General features: G+C 40.7%; 1 protein-coding gene and 1 pseudogene across 1 annotated transcript in view; one reads left to right on the top strand and one right to left on the bottom strand.

Moving 5' to 3' along the window:
- The window catches only part of TIMD4 (T cell immunoglobulin and mucin domain containing 4), a 35,602-nt gene that overhangs the window by 14,231 nt on the left and 4,913 nt on the right, over nt 1-16,458 (top strand). The window contains exons 6-7 of the mRNA XM_026007986.2: nt 13,899-13,945; nt 15,234-15,327. Coding sequence (XP_025863771.1) covers nt 13,899-13,945; nt 15,234-15,327 — 141 coding nt within the window. The remainder of the gene's footprint in view (nt 1-13,898; nt 13,946-15,233; nt 15,328-16,458) is intronic.
- Nucleotides 5,741-5,823, bottom strand: LOC112928922 (U4 spliceosomal RNA; annotated as a pseudogene).

Below are 16,458 nucleotides of genomic sequence, written 5' to 3' on the forward strand. Positions count from 1 at the left end.
GGGGGGTGGGGGTGAGTGGGTGACGGGCACTGAGGGGGACACTTGACGGGATGAGCACTGGTTGTTATTCTGTATGTTGGTAAATTGAACACCAATAAAAATTAATTTTTAAATAAAAAAAATAAAAAAAATTTAAAAAAAGAAAAGCAAAAAAAAAAATTGTTATTCCCTAAAATTAGAGTGACAACTCTTTACCCTCACTCTGTGGCTCCCTAGACTGCAATTCAGAGATGTGGAGGGACTTGCCCAAGATCACATAGCTGAGTAGAAGGAAAGTTGGGACTAAAACCTTAGAGATTTTAAACTCTTTCCTGGGTGGAGTTGTCTGTGGATGGGCTGGAGGGTGGTATGAATCCCCTGAAATTACATATATAATTGTGTATATATATGTGCACCCACATCTTTTGGAGGGAAAAGTCCGGAAGATTTCTTGAGATTCTCTAAGCATTCTGCAAAACTCTAAATGGTTTAGAACCATAATTCAAACATAAACAAACAACAACAATAAAAACTCTCATAGGTTTCTACCCCCAGCTAACAAGAATCTGTCCAAGGAATACAAACTCTGATCCCTCAAAGTGATTAGATACTCAAATCATTCCGTCCAGCCCAAGGGTTAATTTCATTTCTTGCTTGGCAGTAGGAATGTGTGAAATGGTCCCAAACTCTCTCCTGGGGAGGGATCCTGCAGCCCTAATCACAGGTTTTGGGATTAAGTCTTCCATTGATTATACCTCTGGTCCTTCTACAGCCTCCATAACATCTCAGATCTTTTCTTTCCAGTCTTTTCTCCTTATCGTCTCCCGAGTAGCATTGAGGGAGGGTTGAAAGAGCTCTACTGTGGGGTCTGAAGGCTCAGGCTTATATTTAAGTTCTGCCATTTTGCGTGTGTGTGTGTGTGTGTGTGTGTGTGTGTGTGTGTGTGTATGTGCTGTTTTGGGGTATTTTTTTTTTCCAGAACCTCGGGTGAGTTACTTGTTTTATTCTTTTCTAAATCTCAGTTTCCTCAAAATGTACAGTGAAGATAATAGTAGTATTTATTTCATAGGACTATTCAGTGAGGAAGTGCATGAGACAGATGTCTAGGCCTTAACTAGGGGCTAGTAAATGATAGTCATCATGCTAGATTCTTATTTGCTCTCATCTTTACACCTTTGCTGCTATTCCTACTCACACACTTTCATCTGTAGGCCAGTCCAGCAGGGTGACAAGAGGCTACGTCTACCAGCTCCCAGTTGACTTGCTGTTCCTTATAAGTATACAGACACTTTTTGGTTTTAGAATTTTTATTAACTGCTACTCACATCAGGGATACAGCCAATGAGTGACAAAATTGCAAACTTGGGGAAGTTAACAAAAGCCTTTAAAATCTCACAGTAGTAATTCTCTACTTGCTATCGGAGTAAATCTGAGATTCTGAAAGTTCTTCACTAGATTCCTTTTAGATAGCTCTACAGATTTCTCAATTACTGGTTTTATTCCTACTTCTTTACAACTTTATCTTCTACCTCTTGTTTTGTCCCCCTCACAGTGCTCAGTCTAGGGAGGCTCCACTCTATAATGTAGGCTTGGAAATCAAGTCATAGTAGAAAAAGAGCTGTGGTTGAGTGTGTCACAGGAGAGCTTCCAGATTCATGTTATTTCTTTTATAAGACAACTACAAGTATGTATCTCCTGCTTCAGTGTTCTCTCCACTTTTAAGGCATCTGCTGCAGACATCATTTGAAGAAGCCCTACCCAGGCTGGCAAATCCTTACCTCCACTCTAAGGCTGCCTGGAAATGGAGCTCAGAGATGTGGAGTGACTTTCCCAAGAAGGAAAGCTGAGACTAACACGCAGGTTTCAGGGGGTTTAAACTTGTGTTCATGACTCCTAGGGAGGGGTGTTCTCTGAAGAAAACTGGGAAACCAAGAAGATGGGAAACTGAGACCCAGAACAGGATTGTGAGTTGAGAGCCCTTGCAGTGACTTGGGAAGCAAACGGAGACCAGAGGCCAGGTCTCCTGATCCCATGTATAGTTGGCCTTTGTTCTAGGACTGGCAGCCACTGTCTCTCAACATTGCTTCCCTGAGGGAAGATTTCATATTTGCCCCTAAAGTATTAGGATTCACTTCTTCTCAGTTCCCAGATGGATCATTATACTCATCACCAACATAAAGTCAAAGCTGTAGAACAATTGCAAATTTAAGTCACCTATATATGCATGAGGACTTTGCCGTCAATCCAGTAATATTAGCAAGAAATGTACATCCTTTGATAATAATATTTCCCTTTTCTTAAGATTTTTACAATAACTTTTTCTTGGTCCCAGAGTAGGATGGTAAAAGAAAGGGGGGAGGGAACACTTTTAGAAAGATCTGCTCTATTACTGTATCTTTCTGTTTTACAAAGTCATCCCAAGCTTCATGGTCCAGAGCAAATTGACCTATCCATGGAGTCAAAGGAACAAAATGGTTGGAGATGGGATTTTCTGCCTTTATCTTGGCATTTGATTTGGATACATGGAAATAGGTAACGTGATTTTTGGTAAGAGCCTTTCAAATCTGTCATTCATTCATTCATTAAACTTGGCTGATTGAGTTGCCTCTCTATACATGGCACAGGAATGAATAAGGTGTGACCTCCACTCTAAAAGGGGTCACAGTTTAGTGGGATGGACAGGCTGTGCATAGCAAACAATCATCCGGTGGGTTTTGTTTTGGGATAAGAGTAGGGATAGATATCCTCCTTGGATGAGAACATTTAATTGTGTAGGAAAGGGTGAATAGGCAGATAGAATGGCATGAAAAAAGAGAGAGGGACTTGACAAGAGCATGAAATCTTTGGAGACTGTCTAATAGTCTAGTTTAAGCTAATGGAGACAGGAGGCAGAGAATGGTCTAGGTTCTTAGAGGACCTAATTGATGGGTTGAAGAATTTAGATTTTATTCCAGGGTCATAGGGAACAATTCATGTTTTCTGGGTAGGGAATGACATTTCCAATTCGGTTTTAAGAGATCTGCTCTGGTAAGAGTGTGGAAGATGTATGAGAGAGAGCAAGCCTGGGGGCAGAGAGGCTACCTAGGAGGCTCTCACAATAATTCAGGCTGAGGATGAGTGTCTAGACTAGAATGATGGCAGCAGTAACTACAGAGAGGGGACAGAATCAGAGCCACTTTGGAGTTAAGATCTAGAGGACTTGGTAACCGGAGTAAGAATGAAGGATGACAAATTCTCTGTACTTTGGGAAATTAGATCATTGTGACAAGTTAACTAATTGGGAACCCCAAGAGGAAGAATGAAATCTGGAAGAGCTGGAGTTCAAAGGGCCCCTGAGGAATGTCCAATAGGCAGTTGGAAATGTGAGGCTGGTTTAATTTATGGATGCGTGGATGGGAATGGGTGTTTTTGACGATTGGTACCTACCTCTGATCAAATAATAATTCCTGTGATGCACATTATAATTGCCGAACAGGGAATTGCTACTAAAACAATACTTTAATACATATTATCTCATAAGGGAGAGTTCAGGACTGTAGATACAATTGGGGGAATCACTGATAATAATCCACGCTCATCAAGGAGTCTGCCCCTCACTCTCCCCTCTTCTCCCACTCCCCTCTCAAAAAAAAAAAATCTTAAAAAAGAAAGAACATAAGAAATTTGCCAGAGTTTGAACTCCGAGTCTCTTGGCTCTTGAAACTGAGCTCTTAAGCACTTTATTATATTGTTTCATCAGCACAGAGGTAATTGAAACTCCTGTGGAATCACCTAAAGATATCATGTGGGACAAAAAGGGAAATGAAGAGGTGTGAGCCCATAAAGGAACAACTACATTGGGAGAGGAGGCAGAGAGGGAGACAATAAAAGTAGGAAAGGATCCAGGAGTTTAGGAGTGCAGAGAGGCCTGGGCTAACAAAAGTTATGGAGGGTGTAGTTAGGTGTTAGGAAATTCAGAATGCTGGTCAAGTAGGATGGGGCCCTTAGGTGTCTGTGAACTGTGACAGGAAGACTGTTTGGTGAACCGCGTTAGCTCTGTGGGTGGATGCACTGAAGTCCAAGATGAGCAATTGTTAAAAAATGAGTGGTAGGTTTCTTTTAAGAAGCTTGAGAATGGGTATTTAGAGAAGGAGATAGTGAATGGAGCAAGGTTGGTCCTGGTGTAGAAGAAGGGAACCCGTCAAAAATCAGGGAGATAGGGTTTGGTCTAGAAATGGAGGTAAGAGCAAAGGGAGTGAGGATAGTGAGGATAGATAAATGAAGGTGTGAAACAATCTGATCTCATGTTGACATCCCAGGGAGACAGGAGAACACTGAGGAACCAAGACCTTGAACTTCAAGGTCATCCAGTCTATGTATAGCAAGACCTGGCCATGGGCTGGAAACACAGGGTGCTTAGTAAAAATACAGATTGCTCTAATCTACCCAAGACTTATAGAATTAGAGTCTCTGGAAGTGCGTCCAAGAAATTGTTGCTTAACAAACTTCCTCAGGAGATTCGTTTGAAGCCAGCCCATCCCTGACTCCAAGAAGGCATTTAGGATTTGCTGGTATAGCGCACGCTCCTTGTTCTACATAGAAGGAGACTGAGGCACAGAGACTTAAAAAAAGTTGAGAGAGAAGTGGGAACGAGGCCCCAGGTAAGACCCTCTCTTGGCTCTCAAATCAGAGCTCTTTCCCCCACACTGCACTATTCTATTAAAAACAAAATTGAGGGATCCCTGGGTGGCACAGCGGTTTAGCACCTGCCTTTGGCCCAGGGCGCGATCCTGGAGACCGGGATCGAGTCCCACATCGGGCTCCCTGCACGGAGCCTGCTTCTCCCTCTGCCTATGTCTCTGCCTCTCTCTCTCTCTCTGTGACTATCATAAATAAATAAAAATTAAAAAAACAAAAAACAAAAAACAAAATTGAGCCGTGTCAGAACTTGACACTTTTCTGGGTCCTCAATTGATCAAGGACATAAAGCAGTTGTAGGGGGAATTATCATTTTCAGTACAAGTTCAGCAGAAGGAACAGAAGAAGGCAGGGGAATGAAGCAAAGCTCATTTTCACTCACAAATACCGTTGTTAGGAGGAAAGAAATTGGATGCAGTTGATTTCAAAGTCAACATTTTTCGTGAGGCCTTAGCCGATTTGTTTTATCTCTCACGGCCACGCTGTTCACAGGCTCCAATCCGTTGGTCTGAGGATAAAGGCAAAGGACAGAAAATGGATTCTCATGATTCTTCTCACAATAGCACTCTATTCTACCAACCGTACAAATGATATTTTTTCATTAATAAAGTTGGGGATTGAATCTGTGTAATTCTACCATCTAACAGCTCACCTTCAGAAAGGTCAACCAAATAAGAACAAAGAGGGCTGCCAAGCTTTAAGAGAGTTCTGACCGTGGTAAAGCAAACACTGAGAAAGAAGTAAGGTGCCAGCCACTGAAATGGAACATGGAGCCAGTCCTAAGATGTATCCTCGTTAATGGATAAGCAAGCGAGCTGGGTGACCGCGCTGCAGACCAAAATGTTCCTCTGACGCTGAGCTAGGCACTGGAGAGATCTCTGGTCTCACAGAGGGTAGGATAAATGGCAGCAAGTTCTGTGAGAAGATGAAGCATCCTTTCTCCCACCGTGAACAAGTCATTGACTAAAGGTAGCACAACCCTTTGGAAAGAGCCTCCCTGCACTTGTAGTCTGTTGAGCCCTGGGATCCTTAGCAGCACAGCAGGGGCGGGGGGTAGGGGGCAGACATGGAATGTGGAATCAGATGTCATTGGGAAAAGTTTTCAGTCAACAATAATTATGCCTCAGATAAACCTCACTGGTTCTAATACTGCCACTGAGCAAAGCTTTACCGTTTTCTAGTGATCATTACTAGCTATGCAGTCTTGGGCAAGATATGGGATCTCTGAGTTTCATTTTCCTCCTTTTTCAATAATCCTGCCCAAGTTTACTTTACCTCAGTAGGTTTATTTTGAAGTTCAAAAGTGATAATGAATGTGGAAGTGTTTTATGCACTTCCAGCTGCTTACATTGTGCTCATAATCATCATCATCAATAATCATAGTTAAGAGTCTCCTTTCTAGAAATCGCACCCATCAGAGCAGCCAAAGGTTAGGGTTCCATTCCAAATGGGTCTCTTCGTATTGTGCCATGAAATAGCGAGATCATTCACTCTCCACCACTGATTTTTCCATAGCAAGTGTATGTGAGTCCTTGCCCCATTTTGCAAAGGCTGTAGAGCTCAGAGGAGAAGAGCTTGGGCTCTGCAGGTAGGTAATCCTGGCTCTGAGATTTGCTCTCTCCTCTCCTAGCTATGTGACTCGAGCAAGGCGTCTGACCATCTCTAGACCACAGGATTCTCACTGTGCAATGAGAAAAATAATGAAATCTACTGCAGAGCATTTTCTGAGATCAAACATGAAAGTACTTGGCATTGTGCCTGGCATGTAGTACAGCTAAGTGCTTGGTATATATAAGTAATAATATATTTATTATTATTGTTCTTGTTGTCTTTGATATTTCTGAGGTTTCTTGGTAAAATGAGGACTTTGCCACCTCTCTGAATCAAGATATATTGATCAGCTGGGTGTAGGAAGAGCAGTGCCAGACATTGCCCTTCAGAGAAGAGTGCAGGTGGGGAAGGATTCTGGATGGGCTCTTATTTCTCCCTCATTGAAACCCTCAGATATTGATTGGCACATGAGAGCAGCAGCTTGAGGTGATAACCCTGGGCTCTCAAAATGATGATGACATTTTTGTTGGTGGGGCATCCTTGGAGGCAGTGAAAGCTTGGGGCAAAGTTTGGAATTCAGTGAGTCTTAAATAATGGTGTTCTGTAGTCCCTGGTTTCCTTCTGTTATCTCATCTGCATGGAATGTAAAGTCATTTGATCATTCCTTCTGCTTTAGGAATGGAACCACAGTGGGTGCCAACACAATTTGTTCTCTGTTCCCTTCCAAATTAAAAAAAAATGGTCCTCACCCAATTTTGCCCCTGGTGCTAAGGAACACCTGACTCACGTATGTAATGGTTGATGTATTTAAGTATATAGTACTCTTTTTGATCATTGCACATATTACAAACATTCAGTGGTCTCCAAAATTTAAAGGAAGTCTGTGACCTCAATTAACGTGCATTTCTATTTTCAAAAGTCTTTTTGAAATTCCAGATCCGCATGAGTGCTTCCTGGCAAGTTCAGAAAACATGGGTTCTAGTTATTTTGCTTGTTACTTATTGCTGTGAAACCTTGAGTAAGTGAAACTGTCTCTAGATTTTTAGTTTTTCTCTTGATGAAAAAAGAGGGGGAATCAAAGAGGATAATTTCGAATTCTTTTCAGGTCTAAAATACTCGGATTTTGGGATCTATCTATCCTCTTTCCTTTGGATTTTTTAAGACCATACCACCAGTAGTCCAGAAGGGGGCAGCATAAGCCAGATGCTGCCATGAAAGAACCGCTGTCACTTTTAAAAATTCTATGATTGTGTTAAGATTTTATCATTGAGTTGACTTATATCAGAACTAAATTTGTTTTAAAAGTAGAGACAGATGAATCCTTGTGTCTCTGAATTTAATGATGAGTCAAAATATGTAGTATCAGTTTTAAAATATACCAACTGAGAAGATAAAGTGCTTTTATTTCTAGTTGATTTCTGGCATGAAGCCCACTGGCTAGAGAGTTTATATTTTCAAATAGGATTTTAATATATTCTTTTTCTTTTCTCTCAGAGTGGTTATAGTCATGATTTTTTGAGTCATTCAGAGTTGGGTTCAAATTTCCTTTTATTATCTTTGTTATCCTGGGTGAGGGATTTAAACATTTTGAGCTTCAGTTCAGTCTGTAGAATGGATTGTATAAACATTAAATCAGATCATTTATATGAAGTGCTTATCACTGTGCCAAATAATTTTGAAGTATATTTATGACCAGTGGGATGGGAACAGGGGTGATATTCAAAATGGATTTTAAAAGATTTTCTTACCTAAAAATTCAGTGCCATTCCAGATCGGCACATAGCACATAGTTTTATTTCAGGGAGTAGGTTTGAGTCCTACTACCATAGGCATAGCCACCTTGAAGGGGATGTCTCATCATCCTAGGATCTGAAGTTCTAAAGGTTTTAAGATTAAAATTATGCTCTGATAACTACACCAGAAGTCAGTAAACTTTTCCTGTAAAGGGCCAGATGTACCTATTTTAGGCCTTACCAGCCATGTTATTGGTCTCAACTACTCAGCTTGGCTCTTGTAGTGCAAACGCAGCCAGAGGTAACACATGAACAAATGGATACCACCAGGTTCCAATAAAAGTTTATTGATGGATATGGAAATACGAATTGCCCATAGTTTACATGTGTTATGAGTTATTCTTTTTTTTTGTTTTTTTCTCCAACCATTAAAAAATATAAAAATTATTAGTAGCTCTTAGGATGTACAAAAACAGGCAGCAGAGTGGATTTGACCCTCAGGCTGTAGTTTGCCAACTAATCTATATCATTCAGATATAGGACACATTCTTTAGAAAGAGCAGATGTGAGTCTATTTCAACAGGGCTCTTCCAGCATAGGCACTGAATATTGCTTCCTGCTCTACTAAATTTTAAGTCCTTTAGAGGTAAAGGTAGTGTTATTATATTATCATTTTAATATTTAAACTTTATTTTTTATGTTATAAAATAAATATGTCTTATAAAGGAAAATAGTTAAACAATATAAAGTGAAATTTCCTTGCATTCCAAATATTGTCTCTAACCCTTCACCCCAAATGATCAAGAGGAAGAAAAAATTACTGCAACAGTTTGGTCTATATCCTTTCAGATCTTTTTCTTTTTCTTTTTAAAAAATATTTATTTATTTTTAGAGGAAGAGTGAGCGAGTGAGCAAGCGAGCAAGCAGGGGAGGGGCAGAAAAAGAGGGAGAGAGAGAAAATCCCAAGCATTCTCCATGCACAGTTTGGAGCCCAATGTGGTGCTTGACACCAGGACCCTGAGAGCTTAACCTGACCTGAAATCAAGAGTCCAATGCTTAACTGACGGAGCCACTCAAGCACCCCAGATCATTTTCTTTTTTTAATGATATAGTAACATCTATTATTATTTTTTTACGAACATTTAAAAAATTTTACACTTTTTAAACCTGCCTTAACATTTATTCAAGAATTTTTTTCAACAAATCTTTATTGCAAAGCCAGTGTGTAACATGCATGCATACATTAGATTGAACCATATGAAATGCTGACACTTAAACCACTTTTTAAAAAATTTTTATTTTGAGGCAATTTTAGATTCAACACAAACATGCAAAAATAGTGTAGAAAAATGTATATATTCATCCAGCTTCCCTCAAACATCTCACATGATTATAGCACATGGTCAAAGTAGGAAATTGACATTGGCATAATACAATTAACAAGTCTACAAACTCTACTTGATTTTACTGGTTTTTGCATGCACTCATTATTTAAAAACAAGCAAACAAAAAGGCCCATTTTTGATCTACAAAGAAGTGTATATATGTCCTGAACTTCGCTGTATGCCAGTACTCATATCTAGGGCTGTGTCTTTCACTAATAGCATCACTCAGCTCTTTAGCTATGACTTCACGGGTTTCTAATAGGGATCTTCAAAGTTTCACCTAGAAGGTCACTGTGGCATTGCTTCAGAGAAATGATACACTCTCTGAGAGTTTGCTCCAGACTCAGGCGTCTTGTGGAGTTTCTAGTGATTAAAATGTCATATATATTTTACAATTAAAATTTTCTCATTTGAGAAAATTTAGAAAGTATACAAAGTACTAATAAAAAAATTTAATTGCCTATAGTATTTCCACTCAAAGTCATATGTATTTAGTCTTGCAGTATTTTTTAGTTTTCTTTGTGGAGCAAGAGGTGTGCATGTGTTTACGTGCTCTTAAGTATTTACATACTCATTTCCTATATTTTGCATCCTTTTTAAAAAAAATTACTGTGAAATGATCGTTTTCTCGGGTCATTCAAAGTCTTCGTAAATAGGCATCGAGAAATATAAAGGTTAAAAAGGCATTGGTGCAGTATCAGCATTTTTAGATGAATAAACTGTGGCTCAGAGAGAGGAAATGTCATGCCCAAGGTCACGCAGCCAGGAAATGTGGAATAGATTGTTACTCGATGACAGTGAAGTATGGAGGAGGCCTAGATGCACTGTTGCAGCACTCCAAGGTCTGGGGTTAAGTTTTGCAGGAATTCCATTTCACCAGAGTACTCAAGAACTCAAGAGCCTAAAATTAAGCCAGCAAGCCAATTCACTAATTTACAGTGATAACTCTGCCAAGAGGGTCCATATTTAGGTATTTTTTAAATGTAAATATATTCTCACTCTGTAGGCAAATCTAGTGTTAATCAGGAGTATTGGTGAGTCCATAGACCTCGGAAAAGTGTAATTAAGTTGAAGATTCTTTTATTACTATTACATGTTAATTAATTTCTCTGAGATATGTAACATATATATATATGGTGAAGGTACAAAGTGTACAAAAAAATTTTTAAATGAAAGGCAAATCTTCCTTTCATCCCTTGCTCATCACCAGGGCTGCTGTTCTCATGGAAGATCTTAATGACCACCGTGTCTCTGTATTAATTTTCCAGGGATGCTGTAAAAGTTTACCAGAAATGTACTGGTATGAAACAACAAATTTATTATCTTATAGTTTTGGAAGTCAAAAGTCCTAAAATTGAAGTGTCACCTGGCCATACTCTCTCTAAAGTCTCTAAGAGAAGATCTTTCCTTGCCTCTTCCAGCTTCTGATACCCCCAGGATTCCCTGGCTTGAGGCCACCTCCCTTCAATCTCTGCCCATCTTTACAGGTCTTCACGTATGTTTCTCCGTGTCTTCTTCTCTCTTTATAAGGACATCTGCCATTGGATTTAGGGCCCATCTTAAATCTAGGATGGTTTCATCTTAATATCCTTAAATTAATTACATCTGCAAAGATGCCCTATTTCTAAAAGGTGACAGTCTGAGGTTCTGAGTGAACATACCCTTGAAGAGGACACATTCAACCAATCACAGTTCCCCACTCATAGAATTGCTTTTCTTACAATTTTGGGGCAGGGGGGGTACCTCCTTTCCCTGAATGTGCTTGTTTAAGAGTTCAGGGTCTTGAGAGTGTAAGGGCCAAGATAGCACAAAAGACACAGAAATAAGTAGTCTTCACTTGTCTACCTCCTCCCCTAGCTGTTAGCATTGCTATGTTTCACAAGGAAGAAAAATCACCATACACCTGTGTTTCTTGTCCCTATTCAGTGTTTAACAGTGTCTAACACTGTGGCTTCAAAGTGCTTCCCATTGGGGCTTTTGGCATTTTAGGAAGAAGAAGAAGAAGAAGAAGAAGAAGAAGAAGAAGAAGGAGAAGGAGAAGGAGAAGGAGAAGGAGAAGGAGAAGGAGAAGGAGAAGGAGAAGGAGAAGGAGAAGGAGAGGAAGAAGAAGAAGAAGAAGAAGAAGAAGAAGAAGAAGAAGAAGAAGAAGAAGAAGAAGAAGAAGAAGAAGAAGAAGGAAGAGAAGAAGGAGAGAAGGAAGAGGAAAATGAGGAGGAGGAGCAAGAGAAGGAGAAGAAGAGGAAGAGGAAAAGGAGGAGGAAAAGGACGATGGAAAGGAGAAAAAATGGGGGAAAAAGAAGAGCAGAAGGAAGAGGAAGAGACAGAGGGAAAGGAAGAGAAGGAAAAAGAGGAAGAGAAGGAAGAGGAGGAGGAGGAAAAGCAGGAGGAGGAGGAAGAAGAGAAGGGGGAGGAGGAGGAGGAGGAAGAGGAAGTAGTGCGTAGTATCACTCAGCAGTGTTTATGTTTGCAAAATGTCTCTCCCATTAGACAATTCCAGTTTAAAATACAGATTAGCTCTGACAAAACTGACCTAGGCTGACTTTGCTCTTTGATGGTTTCAATTTCGGTTTTATCTATCACAAATGATTGTAATACTATAGGATTTTGACAGATCAAGGGTAGGAGTTTTGAATTCTTACCTGCAATTTCCAGCTCTAGGGAATAACAGCAGAGAGAAAAACAACAGTAACTGCGTTGTAGGATATGAAAACATACTGAATTTTCCCCTCAGAGTCTTATGCTCACAGGCATTCAACAAGTCACTTTCCCTGTTGAACAAATAAGCTCTCTTGTACCAAATTATGAGCTTCTGAAAACCTATGACATTTTTTTCCTTATGCCTCAAGTGCAAGGAAGCTTGGGAGAAATATTGATCGATTTCAGTAATTATTTGCCTTGATTTTTATTATACTCAGGCCTTGTCTATGCTTGGCTTTACGTTCTGGGTCTATCAGCAGGTTTTACTGCATATATGATTTTATGTCCTTTCCAGGCGTTTTCTCCTGCCCTGGGCTCCATGACACTGTTCTCACTTTCTGCTCTCCGCTGTTTGTTTCTTCTGCTTCCTTCTCCTTTGCCTTCTCTGCCCGCCTCTTAAGTGCTGGGGTTTTTTAGGATTCCTGTTCTTCTCTTTCTGGACATGTGGCCCTTGTATTTCTTATACACTCAGAGGATCTTAAGTGCTTCATGGAGACTGATGGCTCCCACATCAGTATCTGCCACTCCAACTTTTCTCTAAGTTTGGTTTAGACTTGAATCCATCAGTTGCTCATGAGGTGAGAGGTGTTTTTGTGACTCTCTTGGGTGCCTTACCCAAGGACTACAAATTAAGCTTGGCACATTTCTCCCCCAGACTGATCCTTCTGCTCTGCTTCTGCTGTGCCCAGCCTTGGCCAACAGATGGGCCATGGCCCAGAGTCTCAAGAAGGAATCTACAAGTCATCTAAGATTTGTTTCTTTTTCACTACCACGTTCAATGTCCATATCCTCTTGATTTCCCTGCTAAGTATTTCTGGAATCTGCCTCTCCCTTCATTTCTGTTAGCTCTGATTTTCAGACCTGGGATCAAATGATAATTGATCATCTCATCTTGGCTATTTCCTTATCCTTTTCACAGGACTATAGCATATTTAAAATGTTTGTGGTTTCCCACTGTGGACAGAATTAAATGGAGACTTATCAGCATGATACAAAGGCCTTCCCTGATTGGTTCCTACTCATCTCTGTGGTCATCCCCTGCCACTCCCCACCCCTCATTTTCTGCCTTCATGGCTGCCTGTCATTCCACATGGAACCACTACCCTTGGCCTTTGAGGCCAAAATGACCTTCTGATCTTCCTTCTCTAATGCCCTGTGAATTTCAGGACGGTGGGGTCAGACTATATTCATCTTAATATTCTTGTGCTTGGAACAGTGCTTAGCCCAGTATGTCTCTCATGTTGAATTCAACTATCAATTATAAATAAATGAGTCCATGTCTCAGCTTAAACTCCATATTCTTAGGGACACTCACCCTTGATCCTCCAGAACAGGTCAGCCATCCTCATGATATGTCCCTATATCTTGTGCTATTTATTCCGAGAGTGTTGAAGAATTATAACATTATTTTTTCAATTATTCACCTTATTTGTTTAAATTTGCCTTCCTGCACTAAGTTGTAAATTTTGTCAACAAGGTAGATGGTACAGTTAGCAGAGTACCTGGCCTATAATAATTGCTCATTTTGTTAACTGATAGACTGACATATTTTCTTGCTGGATAAAAATCTTGAATGCATTGCTGGCACCTCCAGAAAATTTAGATCAAATTGCCTGCTGGCCTAATGCCCCATTCTACCCATCTAGAAAATGGAGATGTTCCTGTGGGATAATGTTGGATAGCAGATGAGCTTCAGATAAAACCATCTCAAAACAAATGTGTTGTAAATAAATTATACAAACAAGGAAAGATGGGATTAAAAGATTAAACACATCAACTAAAAATTTCAGATGAGCTTTGAAATGCCTATTTCAGGATGTGGTATTTTATTCTCCCACAGAAAATGTAAACATTTCTTCCCCTTTTTCCTTCCCAGCGATGGAGACAGAAATGCCTGTGCAAAACAAGGTTGAATCAGAACAGGTAAAATGTTGGTGAAGTATTTGAAGCATGAGTTAGATTTTAAAAATCCACAATAGAGGTTTGCAGAAATGAACTGGGGAGGCAGATATATCTGAGCGGCAACTGTGGGGAAATAACTAAGCAATCTGTAGACTTGTGCTTTGTGCTCTTGGCAGAAATAATGTTTATATTGTTACCTCTATATGTGCAGATGCTTTGCAAAACAAAAAGAAAAAAAAGTACAAAAGCGTGGAAAAATCATGTGTGCCTTCTGCATGTCCCAGGATTAGTGACGTCCTGCAGGATCAACACTTGGCACCGGCACCCTTCTTATTTGTGGAGTGTACCCTTCATTAACTTTTATTATCACAAAAGTGATTCAAGCTGCTTTAAGTAAAAACTGCAGGCAACATCGACACCTATAAGGGAAAAGCGAAGGTCCCCCATCCCTTCTTTCTTCTCTTCTCCCTCCTCAGAGGCAGGTGTGCCCTCCTTGTTGCTGTGTTGGAGACAGGGCCAGGAAGTTGAGGAAGTGGAGCCTGGCCTGGGCAGCGGTGGTGGCATAGTCACCCACCCACCAGAACTAGGTGCTGGCATAGTCACCCACCCACCAGAACTAGGTGCTGCCTGCAGAGCAGCACTCCTCCAATGATTTGGCATCAGGACCCCTTGATACTCACAAAAATCAAAACAGAAATTAAAAACAATGTTTATTAGTTCATTTAAAAGCAAGAATAACAAGCAAACCCATTCCATGTTGACATAAATAACATTTAATGAAAAACACCTGTATCTTCCTGGATGAAAAATATTAGAAAAATGGCATGAGTGGCATTGCTTTATAATGTCTGGCTACCTGGGAGACAGAAAGACATCAGCACATCATTTGTCATACAACCTTGGGGAAACCCCACTGTCCATCTCATGAGAGAATGATGGTGAAACTGGCAAATAATGTCTCGTGAAAATAATTTTGATCTCATGGGTCCCCTGGCTACACTTCGAGAACCAGTGCTACAGAACATTTGAAACTGAGTTCCATTTTCAGGCCCTGAAACCCACAGCCCAAATGCCTGATATCGAAGACAGGAAACTGTGGGGGTCTGGGTAAATGTTCCAAGTTTTCAGAGATTTTTAAAAAATTCTGATTTGTAAGGCTGCTTTGCCTTGATCTTGAGCCAGATTGGGCAAAATGGGGTGAGAAGGAGGGAAGCTGCTGGCGAGTGAAAGGTACGATTAGGATGGGAAAGTTGTGTGGGGGTGATGTTCAGAAACGACTGGCCCAATTGCTTTCCCTGTGTCTCATCAGGTAAAAATGGTCATCAACTCTGACCTGCTAATGATCATCGCTCCCTCCCTGGGATTTGTGCTGTTGGCGTTGCTTGTGGCATTTTTCCTTCGAGGTAAGCAGGGCGGCCAGGTGGGATGGTGGCCTTCAGAGCTGTGGAGGCTCCAGGAGGATCTGGGAATGGACTGATTCTGCTTCCTGCCCCTGTCTCCATCCCCCCGAGTCCCATTTCCATCCTTCATCTATCTTCTTCCTGATGAAGTTTATATTTTGGAAAAGAAAAACAAGAACACCATCATTTACTGGACACTTTATCTGTGACAGTCCTGATGCTCTATTCTTGTGTGTCTAACTCATTTCATCCTCATTACTGCCTTAAGTGAAAAGTGCTATTATTACCATTGTCTCGGAGTGGAGGAAACCCTGGCCCAGTCTCCTCCCCTGGCTAGGACTGCCCTAGGACCCGTGAATGATCTTGGGCTTCTTATCCCCTTAAAGCAAGCTTTCCTTACTGGGCCTCCCCAGATGGACCTCAGGGGAAAGTGAATCCCTTGAAATTCTGTGCAAAAGCTCTTGCATATTCATATCTGCATTTCTCTGGGGCAGGGTCCATAGTTATTATTAGATTCCCCGGCTGGTCTGTGACCTTGCACCTCCCTACCACCACCCCTCATCTTTAAAAAAAAAAATAATTTTAAAACACTGCAAAAAGGAGTCATGGAACAGAGATTACGGTTGTCATGCAAAGTATAGGCATGTGACATCTGGTCCTACTGTAAAATGGGGGAAAATTGTTCTGTAGTTATTAACAGAAACTGTTTTGAGGTGGTAAATGAGGAAGTAAGACTGCAAACCATCCTGTTTGAGCAACAGTAGTGAAACTTGCACATTTCAATACCTGTCCCTAGTGAACCCTGATGAAGGAAATTTGGAATTCCATTAGCCTTCATACAAAGTCCTCATAAAGGCAGAAGCCACTGGTCCTCATACAGTTTTGAGGTTTCTGAGTATGTCTCATAAGGAAGTGTTTTACAACTCAAGTGAGTGCTTCAGTTCTGGGTGGACAAGTGACTTAAGAATGAAGCAGCTTAACACTAGTGTCCACAACGTGGAAACAGCTGTGTAATGATGGGTACTGCCTTGGGGCCCAAAGAAGCAATCACTTGATCTGGGAAAAGGAAGCTTTCCCTGCCAAAACCAGTCCCTAAATTCTCACCTTTGGTCCAACTCTGCTTTTGGTAAGACA

This window comes from Vulpes vulpes, chromosome 4 (genome assembly GCF_048418805.1).
Source record: "Vulpes vulpes isolate BD-2025 chromosome 4, VulVul3, whole genome shotgun sequence".
In the NCBI taxonomy this organism is placed as follows: Eukaryota; Metazoa; Chordata; class Mammalia; order Carnivora; family Canidae; genus Vulpes; species Vulpes vulpes.